Source organism: Haliaeetus leucocephalus, unplaced genomic scaffold (genome assembly GCF_000737465.1).
Source record: "Haliaeetus leucocephalus isolate CR32 unplaced genomic scaffold, Haliaeetus_leucocephalus-4.0 Scaffold451, whole genome shotgun sequence".
Taxonomy (NCBI): domain Eukaryota; kingdom Metazoa; phylum Chordata; class Aves; order Accipitriformes; family Accipitridae; genus Haliaeetus; species Haliaeetus leucocephalus.
This window is the reverse complement of record NW_010972887.1, coordinates 805,073-825,874: the sequence shown is the minus strand read 5'-3', so window position 1 is coordinate 825,874 and position 20,802 is coordinate 805,073. Positions and strand designations below refer to the sequence as shown.

Genomic DNA, 20,802 nt, shown 5'->3' with positions numbered 1-20,802 from the left:
GAAACCAGCCTGCTCTGTCCTCAGAAAGTCTCATGAATATCTGTTATCACATCAAAATGCTTGTTCGCAAGTTACTCCTTCTGGGAAACAAGTATGTCTGATTTCTCCTTAGGCGTCTTTTACGATGCAGTTACAATATGACGGGCTTTGAAAACTGAAATTTCTCTTCAGGTATAAGGTCTTCAGGGCTGTACAGAAAACAGTTAAAGTGGATGTACTTTAAGAGTGAATTGTGAAACTGACTGTGAGCACTTCTAATGCACTGCAGACAGAAGCTGAACCAGTAAGACTAAACCATCACGGGGATGAATAACCCTTGCAGCGTACAACTAGCCTGTCTGTTGGAAAAGTCATCTGACAGACATTTCCTAAGTGAAGAATAAGAAAACCTTTCCTTTTGCTGCAGAGCTGTTCCCCAAGGGACCATGTGAATTGTTAAAACTTTCTTAGCATCCATTTGTTGTCAGTATCTTCACTAGCATTGAGAAATCAACTATTAGAAGGTACCGAATTATTATCTACACCATCACTAACAACCAATTTTTTTCTCTCAATCGAGATAAGCTTAGCTTTTTCATTCAGAAACTCTTGTTTTTCTCCATTAGTTGTAACTGGCACCTCCTGCTGATTCAGACACCCACACCTAGGAATGAAATACCACTTGTGAACCCTCTCACAATATGCAAGTGGCCCAACTGCCAGTGCAGGAACACAGCACAAGTGATGTGAGCTGCCATTGCTTTCAGCAACCATCAGGGATGCTGAAATTGTATTTTCCCCCAAAAGAATGAGCCATCTGACATGATAGCTCTGATTCACTTCCCTCTCCCTTATCTGTACATGAAGCAGCTGAAACTTTTGATTTCATTTGAGAATATATTAAGAGAGTCCAGAATGATTTTATGGACTTCAAAGATTTAAGAGTTCAATTGCAAGAACCTCAAGTCAGTCACAGCAGAGCTCTCAGTCTGCTTTCACTCCTTGCATCTGCTGTGCTGTTACCAACTTCTGTGTGCATAATGGAGGACAAGACAGAAAACAAAACACTGAACTCCTGTACAGTTTCAATTTAGGGCAGTTGCTTGCTGCAGCAATTAAAATAATGTCTTTTTTCCAAAAGAAAGAAATGTAATTATCTTCAAGTTCATCTTCACTAGTCAGAACTGCACTGTTCTAAAGTATTTTCATAATCTGTTTGACACCGAGTCACTCATTAAGTCAACAGCCTTGAAGACAGAAAGATTATCCATCCATACAACCACCAATATCACTATTCTTTCCGTTGTCATTTTGTCCTCTCTGAAAATAAGAGGTCAAGCAAATAATTCATTGCAAAAAAAGGCAATGAACTAGCCACCTCTTTGAACACATCAGTCTATAGTAAATGTCATACATTTTTATAGTAGAGTCTACTAGTGCAAAAGAGCTTTACTACAGCTTGAGTTGCATCCCATTCTGTTTTTTCTATATACACATGCTTATCATATTTTGTACTTGAAGTTTCTATTTAGCTATTGAGATAAAACAGCCCAATACCTGGAGAGACTGCACTTTCAGTACACACTCTAGTATATATTGATTCATAGTCTATCATACTTCCATTTAAGCTCAAATGAAGAACAGCTATAATCTACTACCAAGAATTTTCTGGCTCTATAGAGAAAAGAAACTCAGAGCCCCTTTATGGGACTTAGGAAAATATGCCTAAGTTCGCATATGAAAATAAAAGAGTGAAACAACACAATAGCTACAAGTTAGTAACTGCCATTATCGAGAAATACTTAAGCCTATCCATTGTACGCAAATATGCCTGTGGACAGCTTTACTTGGAGCCACTGCTGGACCTCATGCTTGCATTGCCCCAAGATCACTTCACACAAGTCCACTGAGACTGTGCTTTTACAAAATAGCCCCCAAATGCTACCAGCAGTTTTGTCTCCTCTGAATGAGCACTGGGGCTCTGCTCACCCACAAACCCCTTTCACTTGCTATGTGGACACAACACACTCATCATCAATGCTGAGCCTTTTCTAAATCAGGTTAAACCCAATAAAAACAACGAAAAAACACCCGAGTGGATTCAACAACGTGTCAGATGAGCGCTGCAACTGGGACAAGGGAAGCTGATGATTGGGACTCTGTGAGGTGCTGCTGACCCTCTTCAGCAGCAGAAAGCAGTTTCAGTCAGATCCAGCTGCCTGAGAAACCGCGCCTGAGACACAGGTCTGACGGCACCCATGCAATCCAAATGGAAAAATTCTCATTTACTTCAGTGACATACAGCTGTTCCAAGCATCTAAAATCACTACACTGCCAATAATGAAGTTAAGGGTATAAGCTTCCTGACAGGAAAGAGGTGTTACAATACCTCTGTTCTACTCTATTCGTTAACATTTTAGTGGTGAGAAGTTTTTTATGAATGTGAAAAGAAATAATACTTGTTAGTTGCTTGCTTAATTTGCACCTCATGTAATGGATTTCTCCATGCACAGTTATTATCCAAGAGGCTTTTCTGAAGTAATTCCCAGGCTCTAGCAAAGAAAGTGAGAAGAGTCTCAGACCTTCATTCGATTCTGTTTGATGCCTTCTACAATCTGCTCCATCTGTCGTAAAAACTGCTCACGAGAACCAGAAGATGCCATTGCTCTGGAAAGAAAAAAAGAAAAAGATAACTGACAGGGATGTGGGACAACTTGTCTCATCTACTGTTGTCTTGCATATTTACCCATGTCCAAGGATTCACATTGCTTAGTGTTCTATGTAAAAATTCATCTTTTTAATCACTGATTTCAAGTAACAGTGCAGCTCTTCAGCTGGTATAAACTATCAAAGAGATGGGAACAGAGAGTACAGAGCTCATCACAAGTATTCCTGTCAGCTCAAGTCTATTCCTTTCTCTCATGCGTTGTACAGAAATAAATTGCTAGTAACTAACCAAAAGCACACACTTTTAAGAAAAGCAGATGTTGTGAATATTAAGAAGGCAAGCAGAGGACTAGAAGATCAGCAAATATTCCAAAAAATAAATTCACGCCCTAATAGGGAAAGCCCAGAAATAATTTTAGACCTGTTACATATCTTAAACAGATTAAGAAAAATAAACCAAAGAAAATACAATCCTCCCCCGCACACCCACCCCCCCCAAAAAAATAAAATACAAAACCCAGTTGTCAGTTACAGTATTGGTTTCTATTGACTGGACAGAATCAAAAGGATCTCATCACTGAGAAAAACAGATCTACAATCCCTGCTGCAAAGGAAAACATCTGAAATACTTATTCCTAGTTCTGTTGTAATTAAAAGTTTTGGATATCACAATAGGAAAAAAAACCCCATAAAATATCAAAATTTCTGACAAAACACAGAAGGACACAAGTGTATAGAAGCAAGTAAAGAGATAGTTACTCTGGGGGAAAAAAAAAGCAGCTTAGAATTTCACAACAGAATTAGAAAAAAATATAATCAGAAGAATTGTTTAAAATTATTAAATGGCCATCACCTCCCCCATGACTCTCCTGAACTGTACTGCTGTGACAAAAATTCATACTGGACTTCTTTTTCTGAAGTCAAAAAACACAGAGAAAAATAAATGCTAGCAGCATCACAGACTGATATTTGACCTCAAACTTCCAAGAGAACCATGACTTTACCTAAAGACTTCACACTATATCAAAACCTTTAAATACAGAGTTAGTTTATAATAAACATGTCTGAAATATGTCCAAGTCTAATGTTTTGTACATAATGTAATAACCACAACTTCACAAAATGGAGAAAAATATTTAAATTAATGCCAGGAAAATTATGACCGAATGATTTCTTTCCACAACTGCAACTGAAAAGCCAGATATTAAAAACATATGTTGGCTATGAAAGTTAGGTAATTCCAAGTCTGTGATTCCTCAAACATTGGCTTAAACAGAAGTAATAAAGTATTTTATAAAGCAGTTTATGTTTATAGAAATTTCTAACAGATTTTTAGTCTCTGCAAATCATGCCCACTCCCATTTTTCCAACCAACCATACGACTCATTGCAACTATCAAGAGAAAAAGGATCATTACTTACTGGTGAAAGTTGTCATGAATAGAATTCAGTAAGTTAACCTGTGAATTAGAAAAAAAAAAAAAAAAAAGAAGAAAATATACATTTGTCCTTTTTGGTCTGAGTTTTCACAGACAATAAAATGATACGTAGTTCAAAAAATTGACTATATAGATATTGCCCTGGCAAGCATCCAGCTGTATGAAAATCACCATGAGTTTGCTTTCAGAAGAGAAACCACGATCCTTTTGTATTAGTAAAATCTATCCCAGTGGAGGAGCCACAGAAAGCGGAATGAGACAGCTATAAGCACATGCATGGCAGAATCTGAAGTTGTTCCTGACCTTTGAAAAATTCAAACAAATCCTGAACAGACTCCAAAGCAGCTAAGATGCTTAAGAATTCCTGTTACTTAGAGGAAAGATATTACTGCGTGACTCATCGATATTAGCCAAGTCCACATCCCTGCCTCAAGATATTTCCAGTAAGCATGCGTTTAAGAATGTAATTGCAGTTTATATCGCAAAACATTCAAGTCATGAAAAGTAATACTGCATAGCTATTGCATAGTAAGAATGCTGATGAGTTACATTACAAACAGTAAAATCAGTGTATAAACCCCAAAATTCAAAGACGTTATGAAAAAATGAGTTTAAAAGCATTTTAAAAATGAATCTTTCACAAAATATGATTAAAACATGAACCATAGTCACAGAGACCTTTCATGTCAGAACTATAACCTTTATAGCCCAAATTCCACTGTATAACAATTCCTGGTATTGTTATTTTAAAGCAATTACACTCAGCGTATTTTATGAAACGGTTGGTTTTGGGAGGAGAAAAAAAACAAAAAAGGGCCAAAAAATAGTGCAAGCATATTCCAGAAACCTTTCTGAGGCACAGATGCCAAAGGCATCTTTTGTACATTACTAGACAATATTTACTTGCTGAAACTTTGGTTCTAATATTAAATGAAACACAAGGAAACCTCAGCTATACTATACATTTAACAAAGTTAGGACTGCATTAGAAGACATGCAGACCTCTCTCTTGTGATTGACATCAAGCTAAAAGAAAGTCTTGATCAATTTATTTGTCTTTTGAAATTATATCCATGTAAGTTCAGCTTGGAACTCAAAAAAACCCAACCAAAACCCCCCCAAAAGCCATTGAATTATATTGGCAAGAGTACTCCCAGTTTATACAACAATGAAATACATCTGCTCTGTATTCTGTCAGCTGTTTTTTATGTGCCCATTTCAAAAAAATCTCTATAGACTTTTTAAATTTGCAGGCTTGTCCTCAAAAAACAGAAATAATAATAAAAAAAAATCTGTATTAAACTCTAAACTGGGGAGAAGTTAAAGTAATATGAATTCATATAGCTGCTACTTAATGTAGTATTTTAAAGCTGGTATATTGTTACCTGCAACCTGCTTTATTATATATTATGAATACATTTCACCATTTACAATAAGAAAATAAAAACAATGAAAGACCACAGAAAAACAAAGCATGTGATTATCTTCTTACAGACTTAGGTAAGGCATTTGCCAGGACCGCTGGCAGCCATTATACCATCCACTCTTGCACAGAGATGGAAGTTTTACAGCTAGGGTTCTCGAATATTCAGTAAGTAACTGACATTACATGGCATCATCATTGTTGGTTTGCAAGAAGTTGATATTTGAAAAACTTTCAAGGAAAATTCTTACTGATATTTTCAGGAGACAAAAAGGTAAGTTACACCACTAATTCCAAGACAGTTTATTTGAGGCTCTTAAGAGACCATCAGGTAGAATAACTTTTAGAAACAGCATTGTCTCATGCTAAACTGAAACCTCTCCCAGAAATCAGGTATTTCTGGAGCACATGACAATCATCACTGAAGGTTAAACTTTGGTAAGATCCTGCTTTGTACCAATCACTGACCTAACTCAAAATATATATATACACATCAATGAAAAAAGCCATAAGGCTTAATTCAGTGCAGAACTTGAGATGTTTTTACATGTTATTTACATGTGTTGTTAAATCACCTAGTCACAGAAGTTACTTTTAAATTTATTGTGATGCAACTTGGATTCTGACAACATTCATAGAGCAGTACAAGACTTTACTGCAAAAGAAAAGGGCCAGATCTACCCTGACACTGCAGTTGTGCCTTAAAATACTTCTATCAGGGTAAACTGCAGAAAGTTAAAGTTTAAGATGGTAGTGTTAAAACAGTATTCTGAGCTGTGGGTTTTTTTTCATCATCCTGGCTTCCAGAAAATCTGTAAGAAGCAGCCCAGTCTTCTATGTCTGCCAAAGGAAAAAGGTATTATATCTCTGAGTAAGTTCTGCACAGAAGTAGAACATCGGTGAGCTTTCTAGCAGACTCCCATGGAACACATCCTGGTTTTGGCTGGGTTAGAGTTAATTTTCTTTCTAGTAGCTGGTATAGTGTTACATTTTGGGTTTAGTATGAGAAGAATGTTGATAACACACTGATGTTTTCAGTTGTGGCTATGCAGTGTTTATACTAAGTCAAGGATTTTTCAGCTTCTCATGCCCAGCCAGCAAGAAGGCTGGAGGGGCACAAGAAGTTGGGAGGGGACACAGCCAGGGCAGCTGACCCAAACTGCCCAAAGGGCTATTCCAGACCACGTGACATCATGTCCAGTATATAAACTGGGGGAGTTGGCTGGGGTGGGGGGGGGGGGGGATCGCTGCTCGGGAACTAACTGGGCATCGGTCAGCAAGTGGTGAGCGATTGCATTGTGCATCACTTGTTCTATATATTCCAATTCCTTTATTATTATTGTCATTTTATTATTGTTATCATTATTAGTTTCTTCCTTTCTGTTCTACTAAACTGTTATCTCAACCCATGAGTTTTACTTTTTTTCCCCTGATTCTCTCCCCCACCCCACTGGGTGGGGGGAAGTGAGTGAGCGGCTGCGTGGTGCTTAGTTGCTGGCTGGGGTTAAACCATGACACAGCACTTTAAGGTTATCACAACGAAAGCAAGTCATTCTTTTCTCCGCAGTTAACATGCTTTTGTATGTGCCTAACATTATTCTATGCTGAAGAGCTGTTGTTTACCAAAGTTCCCCCTGCTCCCCCAACTACCGTTCCTCACAGTTTTACCACAGGTACAGTACATGCAGCATAGGTTAATTGTTAAAGCATACTTCTGTATTTAAACCTATTCCTTCTGCAAGCAACTGTGAGGATCACACACCCTCTAAAGAAGCTACATAAATTAATAATTTCTCTGAATTGAAAAACTGAAAACTATCTAGCACGTGTTAGAATCAGCTGCTTAAGGGAAGGAATGGTTGCTCATCATCTTCAAAAACAGGAGATGAAGTGTCTTTACACAGAATTTTGACTACTGCTTGTTTCACAAATTAAACAAATATATCTAAGTAATGCAAAACTAACTATCTGTTCTTATTTTATTAGAATAAACAGAGCAGCCTGAAGTATAACATCACATATTTTACAAGTAATGTCATAATTTTTATCAAGTCTTGACTGCTCCTATTTCTCCACCTTTACTGAAGTCACAGGAAGTGAAGGAAATTGAAATCACTCAATTAAGTCATCCCCAAGAAAGAGGTGAACTGTACATAGTAGGGAGAGAGGGGAGAGAAACAACTAAGTTGCTTTCAAGAAAACTACTCTTCTGATCCCGATTCAGTAATATCTCCAGTGACTTCAGTGTAGGCAGGCTCAGACCTGGAGAACTAACTCTGACATTGCTGACAGCAGCTGGAATTTGCTCTCCAAAGTTACTGGCTATAGCATTGGTTCATAATAAAAGATATTCACCAAAAAGAGAAAAAGAGGGTAATTTGGTCCTGCAATACCAAGACAGAGATACTTACTAATCAAATGTCACTCGTGCTTTGTGAACACAGTGAGTAGTTCAAACATGCTGTACTAATAGCACTTTTACCACACAGGCCATTTCCCCCTCAACATTAGAAATATTCTTATGAATCAGTTGTTTCATTTTTACTTACAAAGACTGTTAACTCTGCTCTGACAGGACTGAATATGGTGAAAGCCGAGTAAAAGCTCTTTATCTCCTTCTCCACAGACTGAATATTTAGAAAACAGTAATAACATTTTCTTACCTCCTTTTCCAAATATACTTTCTTATCATCCAGTGTATTATAAAGAGTAAAGAACTGCTTCGTTTCTTTGTGAGTTGCTGAGACTGCAAACAAAAAAAAGGGTAGAATAATAAAAGAGCATGAGGTGAAATGGAATCTGTAAAAATACTTTGTAGGCTTTCTATAATATACTTTCCACTATCAAGAATGGAACACACTTTTTAATACGTTATGGAAGAATATTCCCTCTGCATGTCAATCTCCAGCAGGGTTTGCAGCTATCAGATTTTACAAGAACACCACAGCTCACTGTTTAAATTAAGCCTCAACTGCTGACAGTCCTTTATGTGAACATATGTTGACACTATCAGCTGTGCTTCCTTATCACTGTCTGTTCATCCTTCCTTCATAAGCTTTACCCTTACACCATACAGGCTGCTGTGCTGCTAACAGTTGCCCTTGCGCAGCTTGCCCATGGTGGCAGAGAGGCACAGGCTCGGCAGGGACAGATAGGAAACAGATAATCTGATACTACTGCGTGGAAAAAAAGTGCATTATACTATATATTTTAAGCTACACATGTGCAAGAAGCCCAGGAAAGCTTTTACTGTTTCAAAGCCTTTTTTCTCTTCTTACAATTTATTCATGCTGATAGAATTAAATAATACTTCCTTTCCAAATAATACTTTCTGGTTTAGGTGATTACAGCAGATGTTGGTCATAGCTTGGTGCGGGGGAGGTAAGGCTCAGATATGCATTCCCCTTTGGGCCTACAAGATGATGACTGATTCTCAAATCTGCTGAGTGTTCATCTATTCTTTAGTTTTTCAATGCCTAAAGAAACCTAAGATATTTGTGATTCCCAAGGAAAGAGTTCAACAGAGAAGGACAGTTGGCAAAAATTACTGTTAATATATTAAGCACTGTCTAGAATTGTGAACCTGGAAAAAACATTTGGGTTAAAAAATATAAACCTGAGTGAAATTATGCTCATTACATTAAACTCTAAAGCCTAACAAGTTGCCATCTTCAAATAAAACCTTTACTGAACTGATACGCTGGACTAAGCTTTTGAATGGAACCACTTACGGTAAGCATGACCTCCCTCCTACATCACAACATCATTAAACATCCCAATTTTTAAAGAAATTCCAACTTTTGATTTGTACAATTCTGTTCTCCAGCCAAAGCCCAACAGCAACCCACAGCTTGAAGTTGAATGTTTTAGTGACAGAAATCCAGCAGTGACTACTTCTGCAGTAGTAAAATGTTCAGGACCAAAGAGCTTTCTCATTGCCACATTATGATTGTGACTCATGTTCTGCACGTGCTGTAGCCTCGAGAAACATACTGAGTACTGGGAGCTTGAAAGCATTGAGGAATTCAGGAAAGCCTGGGACAGGTTGAAAAATTAGTAAAGGCTATTCAGCAGGTTCCACAAAGATTCTTCAAATGCTGAAATCGGGCTGCTTCTTGAAAAACTGTGTCAACACAAGGATCGCCAATAGGCTTACTTCAGGTGTGTTCTGTTAATTAGTTTGGTTTTTGCAGGACTGCTGCCAAATGGAAGAGGCCTTTCCCAAACCATTTCCTTTGTGCAGCTTTTCCCTTTCTTGCAGCAGCTCTGGTAGTCACAGATCTTTTATGAATGGATTCCACATACCAACTCAGAAGAAAACTTTTCAGGATTTCCACTGGGTTAGAAAGTTGTACCAGCTTATGAAGCCTTACAGACACACACCAGAGCCCGTGTAAGGTAACACAGACAAAGAAAGAAGAGGAAGAAGGAGCCAACTGGCTCATTGATTCTCTTGAAACCACAGCTTAAAGTTTTCAAGGGAAGAGGTTCAGTTAGGTGAAAAATAAAGCATGGAATATTGGAATTTAAAAGCATTCTAGTACAGAGTCACAGAATCATTGAGGTTGGAAGGCATTGCTGAAGATTGTCTTGTCCAACGGCCCTTTGATCAAAGTTCAAAGGAAAAAAAAAAAAGGGTTTGGCAACTCTGAAGATCACCTGAATCTGGCTAAACGAAAAGCCTCTAAAAAAATACCACAATTCATAGAAAAACTTGCTAGAGATTTTCAGCTCATTTTTCCAAAAGCTTAGCCTGTACAACACAGGTTCCCATCAACGACTGAGCAGCATGTTATCCTTTTACTACACATATTTTGTACTATAGAAAACAAAAGTCCCATAAAATTCAAAGCATCTTAAATCTACACCCAATGCTGCACAAATCTCTTCGACCTTAATCATATATATGTACCGTACTTCATATATAAATGAAGCCCCCATCTTCTGAGCAGGTAGACGCTCTTAGATTATTTGTCTGAATTCACTTAGACATGACAGAGAAAACAGTCTGTAGAAAATTCAATGCAAGACAACAAAGTTGTCTTTATAGCTGGACTTGATTAAATAAAGTGCATGGCACATAAGAAGGAAAGTGGGGGGAAGACAGTACTGAATTTGTACTCACTAAAGTACATCTATTCCATACACTGAGTTAGACAACATACATGGAAGGTAGCACATGACTATGTCACTAGAGATGCCTTATGCCTTACCAGGGCAAGGGATTTGAATCAAAGTAAAGTAACACTTTTAGAACTGCTCAACCTTCAAGAGCTTGGTCTGCACACATATTTAATAAATGCAGAATATCTTTAAAACATTAGCTAGTTCTTCTTGGTAGAAACTTACTTTAGCATATGCTAATACACAACCTACATTAAATATACACCAGTTAGTATACTGGTCTCTTAACAGTTTAATGGAACAACTTTAAAGTTTTATTCAGTTTGCATGTTCCATACCATCCATGCATAGCAAACACATGCCTATCCAAAAAGTCAACCAAGCACATTTCCCCATTTTCTAACTTCTTACCATAAAAAAAAAGTTAAAGACAATTTGTACTCCAATCCAAGATATTGCAGGACATTTATAAATAAAAAATGAAAGAAAACAGTCCCTTCACGAAGTTGCCTTTACTTTGTAGTTCTTGACATAGTTTGGTTCAGAATCAGATATCTTACATCATTGAAAATGATGAAAATAATCTAATGTTAAGAGCAATTAATTAAACAGGTCAAATTTACAGCAACCTCATTTGTAACTGGTGAATTAAAGACTTTCTAAACACACTGGTCATTAACCTAAATGACTGAACCTGTTGCAGACAAAATTTACTCCAGAGATCTTGTGCATCAAGTTTCACCTTCAGGAAAGTTCTCATAGCCAGCTTATAAAACCTTGAAAATAGGGTGTATAGCATGAATACCAAAAGACCCTTAAAATACCACAAAATTAGCAAGTGCTGTTGTTACATGCTGTATGCTTAAAATGTAATTGCCCTCCTTTCAGGGCTTTAGCCTTCAGCAGGATGTTCCTGCTTGATATACATACCCTGACTGTAAAGTTCAATAAATCTCTTCTGATACTGTGTTAGCTCAGCTCGGCTGGGTACTTCATCAATCCTGCGTTGTAAAATGGCTATTTCTCTGTTTCTTCGTGCCTGAATAGAAAGTTAGGAGGGGAGAAAACAAAGCCTCTTCTTGTTCTCTTCTTAAAATGGATGAAGCCCCCCCCCCAGCAACATTTTGTTACTACATAATTAATTAAAAAAGTGCTGGCTGAGGCTTAATTTTTTTTGTAATTGATTTGTGACAGAAAAACTTTTTTAAATTAGAACAACAAAAAGAAGTATTAGAAGTTACAAGATAAGAAAAACGTTAATAATTCTGTACAAGTAAATTTACAAAGAGTTACTCACCAGTAACAGCCGGATCTTTTGAAGCTTATCTTTCTCAGTTCTGTATTGCTGTTCTATAATCTTATTCGGCTCCTAAAATTTGAGAACCCAAAACAATCGTGTATTACGGTAGCATACAAGAGCTGTAATGCAAAAATGTGCAGACTGGGTTTGTTTTCTGTATTTGTCTATCTTCCATTTAATGGCTCCCACAGTAACACCACCATTTGCTATTATTTTTTTTAACAAAGATTCATTATCTACATTAAAAAACTGACATCTTTTACTGTAAACAAGTGCATTCTGCTAGCTTTTAAGGCTTTGATATTTTAGTTTTTAAGATTTGTCAGTAGTTTTTCCAGTGCTTTACAACAGTCACACTTAAAATGAAGGTATGTATAGAAAGATTGTCTGTACACCTTGTCTGAATGTTTATACTTTGAATCAGTGGTGGGCTTAAGGATAAACATGGCCCAGGACAGAACATAAAGTCTCTGACATGTATTCTAGACATCCTGAATTGCGGACTTTAAGATATCATTTTTTCTTGTTTAAAAATTTAAGATTTAGGTTTACATTTTAATTTTTTCATGCTGTGTTCAGAAGGACAGCAGCATCATGCAACCTGTAATCTACCTCATTTCAGAGGCATAAATGTATCAAATGTTTACCCACTGAAAATACAAGTCATTCAAGCTTTTCCTTTGCTGTTCATTCATTATTCATTGCTATCAGTCTGGATGCACTTGTGTTAAACCCTAACTTCTGACAGCTGCTCACAGCATGCAATGTATTGAGCCACTGAAAACTTGTGCTTTCATCCTTCAAATAAATCCACTGTTAAGAAAAAAACAACCAAAACAAACATGCTTTCTGAGGAAGACCTGTTTTTGTCAGAGGTACGCACTGCTCTTAACACAACATCCAGAGATTCTTCTCTGGTACTACAAAGAAAGAAGTAAAAGGCACAAAAGCATCTATGAGTTAGCTCAATGGATTCTGCTAGAATAATGAAGAACACTACAGCTATTTTCAGTCTACTGTATTTCTATGATTATTAGCCTCAACAGTGGCTTTACCAGTGGGGGAGAACAGAATTTTTCAGAGATTGCAACAGATACTTTAACACTTATGAGAATGTCCCAAAAGTCAGAAGGACCTAAACCAACATTTTAAAACACAAATTGAAAATAAAAACTTCGACATTTGCTATTACCTGTTCCTCTGCATTTTCCACTGCCTCAGCTTTCAAATTCTCAATATTTTGTTGAAGTCTCTCCATTTCTTCCTTAAAAAAAAAAAAGTATGTTGCTTTTAACTGAGACCTATCCTTTTAACAAGGGAGAGCAAGAAGCGTGACAACATACACCTCTAACAAAATTCTGGAGCTGACCACACACTGTATATTTAAATTTGTAAGATTCAACAGCATTCCCTGCTTAAGGGTAAGGCATCCATTATTACTTATTACATAAAACTGTCTGCTTTTATCAAACACAGGAACAGATTTATTTCTTTCTTACAAATACACTAGATCCAGCCAAGACAACTAATGAGTGACATGGAAAATGAAACTGAGGAAGCAAAGGAGTATTACAATAGCAACAGCATGAGCATAGGACTGCAACAGTTGTAAAAATGAACAAACCTAAAGTTACTTGCAAGGTAGTTTTCATCACAATCCTTTAGAACTTTCCAAAGGAGTATGTATGGGAAAATGAGGCTCCTATGCTCAGTCTATGCCTCAAGGTGCTATTTCTTTTTACTTCTTTTCATTCTATTAAATCCCATCCACTATTGTTTAAATAGAAGAAAATTAAAACAATTCTGACTATATTTCTAGGAGGTCCATAAACACAGCAGTAAACAGGACAGCAAAACAGAGCAATTAAGCAGCAAAACTGAAACATGCTCTGAAAACTGCAATAGCTTCATCTCAGTCTTGTCTCTTTTGGTGGGTTGCTCCAAAGCTAGGGGCCTTTATGAAGCCCTCCTCTTTGGCACTGTCCTGCTCCTCAGGTCACTGTCAGCTGCATTATCCAAGAAGAGACAATCCATTTCAAGTTATGAATAGCACATGGGGGTATCTAGTACAGCCCAATCTCAAATTTACATTTTAGTGTTCCCTGTCAACCCATCCCAAGTTGCTCTCAGCAGAATGGTAACGGGAACGAGAAGAGCCAAAGCTGTGACCAGTACAGCGCTGATCTGGCATTTCATGTCTAGGAACTGCCCTGTATTAGGGAGTCCCAGGCACAACAGAACATTGAAGGCCACATTAATTCAGACAGATGCCTTGGCAGCCTTTACTTATACCTCCCTGCTTCAGAGCAGGGGGCAAGTCCTTCTGGTTAATCCAGTTCCAACCTTCTTGGTCATCAGCCTTGTTGTAGATATGATACACTGCACAACTGGGCAACTGTCCATAATTCAGCTGCAAATCAAGCTGGTGGCAATGTTCACTATAAACCTGAAAATACCAGTAAATGCAGGGGTGGACAGATGACAGAAAGGGACACACAACACGATAACAAATCAGGAAGAAGTATAATGCTTATTTACCAAGTTTTAAATGAATCCTTATATAAGATACTAAAACTTACCCTACAATGTGCTTTGAACTCTTGCTCCTGGCTTTTTAGGTTTTCATTCATGGCCACCAGTGCTCGCAGACTCTGCAATATGCTAAATTTGAAGATCCAGTAAACCACATTAGATTTTTAGTTTCTAATTTAAACAGATGAAGAACCAAAAGACATTAGAACAAGCTTAGTTCTAAAAAAATTCCCAATACAATCTGTGTAAATTCAAACCCCAAGTATCATCACTGATATACCAAGATCAAAATAAAAATGTAGTATTACACTGAGTATTTTGATGGTTTTGCTATGTTCTGACCTCATTACTGTGGAAGTTTTAGACTCCTATTTAATTTATGTGAGATGAAGGCTTCAAATATAAAGAAAATAATCAGGAAGGCTTCATCTGCTTATCAAATGTGTCTAGGGTTCTTCTGCTTTAAACACCTACAATTATTTTCAACTACAGATTGACACATTTCATTCTAACTGAATACTATTGTAATGCTTTCCAAAGACAGGAAAATCAGCTGGAGAATTATTTAAATTTCAGTTATTTGTATAGGTTGCCAAAGCAAAAAAACACTGAATGATTCATTTTAAAACCATCATTTTTCAGAACTTCAAAGGTCACAAAAGAAGAAACTTACCTAGAATCTGCTTGGGATTCTATTGTTTCTAAGGCTGCCAATTCCTTGTCCAGCTTTTCGCTGTAACTCTTAACCTAAGGGTTGGAATTAATAATAAATTGAAGTACACTTCCACACATAAAACGATTCATGGTACTTAGCTTTCCCACAACATGGGATCAGTGAGTTAAGTTGTCAAACACCTCCACCATTTAATACATTCCTCTACACATAGAGCTTCTCAAAAATGATTCAGCTAGAATCAGTACACAGAAAGACAAAGAAAGATTACCTCGGCTAATGTCTTTTTCGCTTCGGTACATTTTGCCTGCAGATCAGTACATTTAGCTTGCAACTATTATGAAAGAGAAAGAAAAGAGTTTGATTCTATATTCACGCTAATTACACCTGTAGTGGTGAATAGCAGTATTTGAGCTGTTAATAATGATTGTTTATTAAACAATAGGCCAACCATCACAAACACTGCCTTTTCTTGTCACCTACTCTGAGAACATTTGATTGCAAGAATTCTGATTGAATAATTAATAACAGCAAACATTTTCCACCTGACCTTCTAGATGTATTAGGACCCAGAATAACCAGCAGCTTTTACAAAATGGATGCCAACAGAATAATAAATTATAGAATCTCTGCTAAATTGCTCTAAGTTATTTAGCCTGGTTATACTGGCCTACTTTCACACCAGGCTAAGAAGAGAGTCCCATTTCATTCTTCTCCAAGTAAGTTAGGGTGATTCAAGACTTCCATAAAAGCACCATGGCACCATACCATAGACATGTCCATACCAAATAAGCAAGCTGGTTTATGATTTTCTTTTGTGTAACCATCGAAAGTCTAATAAGACGTCAGTTAACAAAACACCACTGGATATTTCACTTGTCAAATAATTTAGAGGCTAGTTTTAGAAGAACATCTTTCTTTAAAGTCCTTATGATTTAAGATAACATTGCAAATAGTAACAACAAAAACGGGACATGGGTTACAAAAGTGGAGCAGAAGTGTTGCAACGAAATGCACATTTGGCTTGCTTTCTGTTCCACTTCTTTTCATGCTGGTTTAGTTTGCTGTTAGCTGTGACCCAACACTCTGCTCATCCCTTTCCACAGCTGAATTTACAAAAATAAAGCCTCTTCATTGTTTTTCATATTTTGCACCAATAATTCACCAATAGACTGAATTCTAACTAGTTGGGGAGAAAAAAAAAAATCTAAGCCTGCAGTCCACATCTCATGAAAATTGAAATAAAGATTAAAGAACTATTTGTTAAGAGAACTCTTGCTGAAACTTACTGCAGTATTGAAGCCAAAACTTCACAAACATTTTTTTTAAAAGGGGGGTCTTGACTGTCACCGATTTCAAAAGCTGTCTTCGGCAAGTGGTAAAAAAAAATTCAGCCAGGAAATTTTTACTTTACTAAAGCAATAAAAGAATTATATTTGGCTTATAGTGGTCAGTACTTTTTTCCCATATAAAAAAAATAGCACTGAGACTGCTATGTACTGGAAATAAGCAACACAGAATTAAAGGGCCCTCAACTGTTAAAATGGCAAATAGCATGACAACAGATTTAGAAAATACTTAAGTTTTCCTGTGGATTAATGAAGTTTGTTTGACAGTTAAAATCAGCTCTGTAATGAAGTAAGGATTCTACCAATTTTGTGTGGTTTACAACCATGTTTCCTCCCCACCCCAAACTGCTCTCTTCTCAGCAGTACGTGGAAAGCAAGCAAATACATTCATTCATATACCAGGGAAACTGGTAAAGGGAATTACTTGCACCAGGCATGAAAATGTAATCCACTCAACATATATTTAGTTACAGACATACTCTGTATTACTAATTCAGTAGCCACACTATGCTACAATTTTCTAGAATGTAAAAGCCATATGCTACAGAAAAAATGCTTTTGAACATTTCAGTCATTGAGACTGCATACGTTGGTGGATGGATCCTTTCTGCCTTCCGGATCATAACAGCACAACACAGAATAGCTGCAAAAGCCACCCACAACTGCTAAGCTCGTTTACCAGCCTCACTTACTGCTCAGCTAGGCAAGAAAGATCAAGGAAACAGCATGGCTGGAGAACTGTGCTAGTGCACATTTTAATTTTTTGAAACCCAAGCTAGCTGTTGCAGTTTCCTAATGCCTCTCTTGCTACACAGCCGTACCTACGTCTTCCCCAAAATTAAGCTTGAGCTAACTTCCTCCAAGAACACAAACTTTTCTCACAATGCAAGGGCTGTGGTGCAGTGTTCTAGTACATACATACATGCAAACTGAACATGCCTCCAGTATGTCTACATACTGCCTGCAGAAAAACTGCAGATGGATTTGAGCTGGTGGACACAACCAAAATCCATCCAAAATCTGTCAAACTGTACCAGAATATCCTTAAACCTGAGCAAACATGCCCCCTTTTATAATAGGGCAGTGGTAAACCATCGCCAGTCATGACGACAAAGCTCATCTGGAACAGGTTTGCAACCTTCTAGCTCAGTGTGGATGCTGCAAGCGCCAGCATCTGTCTCCATTCTACAATATACACACAGCACATCTGTATCTCCCTTCACATGTATTTGTCTTACAGCCTTCATGGTTTAAAAGAAGAATTAAAGTGTGACAGAAACGTACTGCAATGATTTTGTATACACTAAACTTCCTCTTTTCCCCCCACTTCTGAAATTCCAAAGATCTCATTCTGTAATCTGTGTTTCTACTTCAGGTGAAAAAAACCTCAAACCAACATGGGAGTTCACGTAGGATTTAACTATCTGTAAGCCCATATTATGATTTTGAAAGCCTGACACTTCGGTCTGCATTTAAATGCTAGCTATTGTCAATATTTTTTTACTAATGGTCATCACCTTGACAGGGCACCAAAGTTACACTTCACATAAAACACATGGAAAATTCATACTACCAAAGTGTTAAAAGAATACAAACTCAAGTAAAAAAAACCACAGTATATTTAATTTCAGTATATCATAATTATAGTATATCATAATACTTTCTAATATTTCACTCTAGAATGGAGGGGAATTGTGACAGACATGGTTTACATTCAATATACAGTGCAAATAATAATTGTAGTTATTGACTATGAAAAAATGCTATTTTTAACAGATGGGCCATGCCAGAGGACAACACAAACAGAAATGTATCAGTTTAAGAAGAATGAAACGAGTTCAGCATATTCCAAAGGAAATGCATTCTAATATTTACCAGTTAAAACAGCCATACTCTACCCTTTGAAAGTCTTTTTTTGTGCGAAATAAATTAAGAAGAACCTGCACCAGTTCTTCATAAAGCTTAAAGTTGGAAAAAAGGAAGAAAGAAGCAAAGACAGGGTAGACAATTAGTCTTCCCAATTTTTTGTGCATGTTTTATTTCTATAGCTTTATTTAAACTCAGTGTTACTTAAATGTTAGTCAGAGATGTCAAAAAAATCGTTCATAGCAGATGCTTTACTGAAAGGAGATTTAAGTTTTGAAGGGATAAATATCCTTTAAATAAAAGACTTCATTGCTCTGTTAGAGACTATTTTATTCTCATTTTTAAAATAAATAAAAAAATAAGGCAGGTCTAGTAGGAGGCTGAGCAGGAAGGTTTAAAATCTAGTGCTCCCACAGTTATATCGTAGTAGGTAAGGCTTTCAAAGCTACCATTCTTTTACTTCTGTTGTTTGTAAAACTGAACAGATCACTGAGTCATAAAATGTGCCATACAGACACCTATCTTTCAGAACCCCTGTACCGCCAACATTTAATAGGTAAAACCAGTTAAGATGTAGGCATCAAGACATTACTGACAAGATCAGAGCAAAACAAAACAAAAAACAGATGAAGGCTGCTGAAGCAGTGCTGTACTTGACAAGAGTATCAATCACAGAAGTCATGAGCAACAGTTTTTCCTCAAGTACTGTTTGTGTTTTGGCAAACTCTTCCAATTACTCACTCTGATGCAGTATGTTTTCATCAGATTCTGCAAGCTAAAGATGGTATGGTGCTGATTACAGCAGTATGCATAATTAAAAGCAACATTTCATTAATGGCATAGCTTTTCCACTTATACTTTTCTGGGCTTAAGTGGCAATAGCATAAGTAGGTTAAAATACAGGAATGGTGGTTCTTGCTCTTACTTATAGATATGAACAGAACATCAGTCACAAATTCAAGAGTCTTTCCCCCCTAAAACAAATGTGAAGATGTGAACCAAGCAGTGACTGTGCAAAAACACCCCTAAACAAACAAACAAGCAACAAACCCACCTTAGTCAGTGAGACAAGCTGGCTCATATAAAGGACAGGAAGTGATAAAAAGTCATTTGTAGCATATTCTAGAGTAACTTCCTAAATTGTTTCTTGAAACTGTGAAACCAGCCCATTCAACACTACAGCTAACAAGTCAAATGCAGATACTCTGTTTTTCTCCAAGAAGGGTATGCAAAAAAAAAGGAAAAGCATATTTTGATTAGCTAGCCCACTCCTCACAGACAGGGCTATACAATTTTTTAACATAAAGCCAGCCACACATTGCGTTAGTAATAAATGTGCAAGCAAGACATTCAGAGATGCTGAAATGAATGTTCAGCAAGACTAACTGCTGGTACAGAAGACAGCTTGCAAATCTTTTCTGGATGGCAAAAACTTTTGTGATCAACCACATTTATGATTGTTTTCTTCTTTATTACACACACAATACTTACTTCTTCCAGGAGTTTGTTTTTTTGCAAAATCTGCTTATTCAGAGATGCCACCTTCCTTCTATGTTGTTGGGCAGCTCCAAGCCTTTCTGGTCGCTCCTCAGCGGAAAGCTCGGATTGCTAAAATGAACAGTAACAACAGCCTGTTGGATCTCACACCATTATTTTTAGCTTCTTCAGCAGCTCAGGAAATACTGAAGTGGGACACACCTGTGATACTTACCAAGAACTGTGTCCCACTATCCAACAGAAAGAATGACTTACCAATTTATCTCACATAAAGATAAGGAAGCAGCTGAACAACTGAATTATATCCCAAAAGAAACAGGTAAACTAAGCTAAAAATAAAGTCAGGTGCCCTGGGACAGGTGGAAAATAATACAGCGTACTAGCAGAAAGAAATAATTTTTTTCATCAGCATTACAGTTAAACCTGGTAGAGTTCTTAAATGGAAAAAATACAAACATTCTAAAAACCACCTTAAGCGGTGGTATTTACTGAACTTGTTGTATGATAGATACTCCATGCCCCAATAAGTAGATCCAGGACTTTCACAAGCCTCGAACAATTATGTATTTAGATTCCGAAGTACCAGCTTGGATGCATCTTTATGCTGAATGACAATGACATACTCAGTGTGGTAGATACATTTACCACTCTTAAGCTGTTTTTTATGTGTGCATGTATACTATGGACACCAGTCTTTGAAAACTACTCAATCCAGCATGCATTGCCAAGAAAGTGTCTCATAAATACATAAGGAAGACAACAATCTGGATTCAGTCTCCTGTTCTCTCTGAATTGTGAAAGGAAAGCTGCCAGAAATATTGTTTACCAGGAATAACATTTAGAATAGAAATTGTCTATTTGCAGTAGACAAAAGAATGATTAAAAAATCAGTGATAGCTTGATGTCTAAGTCACTATTTGCCTAAACATTATTTGTACCTTTTGAAAGTCCTCA

General features: G+C 37.0%; 1 protein-coding gene across 1 annotated transcript in view; it reads right to left on the bottom strand.

Moving 5' to 3' along the window:
- Window positions 1-20,802, bottom strand: part of CCDC93 (coiled-coil domain containing 93) — a 53,779-nt gene that overhangs the window by 3,775 nt on the left and 29,202 nt on the right. Inside the window, exons 12-21 of the mRNA XM_010575125.1 lie at window positions 19,843-19,959; window positions 15,408-15,470; window positions 15,137-15,210; window positions 14,511-14,592; window positions 13,124-13,195; window positions 11,929-12,000; window positions 11,562-11,670; window positions 8,171-8,253; window positions 4,068-4,105; window positions 2,562-2,646 (exon numbers count right to left, since the gene is read on the bottom strand). Of these exons, the coding sequence (XP_010573427.1) occupies window positions 2,562-2,646; window positions 4,068-4,105; window positions 8,171-8,253; window positions 11,562-11,670; window positions 11,929-12,000; window positions 13,124-13,195; window positions 14,511-14,592; window positions 15,137-15,210; window positions 15,408-15,470; window positions 19,843-19,959 (795 nt within the window). The remainder of the gene's footprint in view (window positions 1-2,561; window positions 2,647-4,067; window positions 4,106-8,170; window positions 8,254-11,561; window positions 11,671-11,928; window positions 12,001-13,123; window positions 13,196-14,510; window positions 14,593-15,136; window positions 15,211-15,407; window positions 15,471-19,842; window positions 19,960-20,802) is intronic.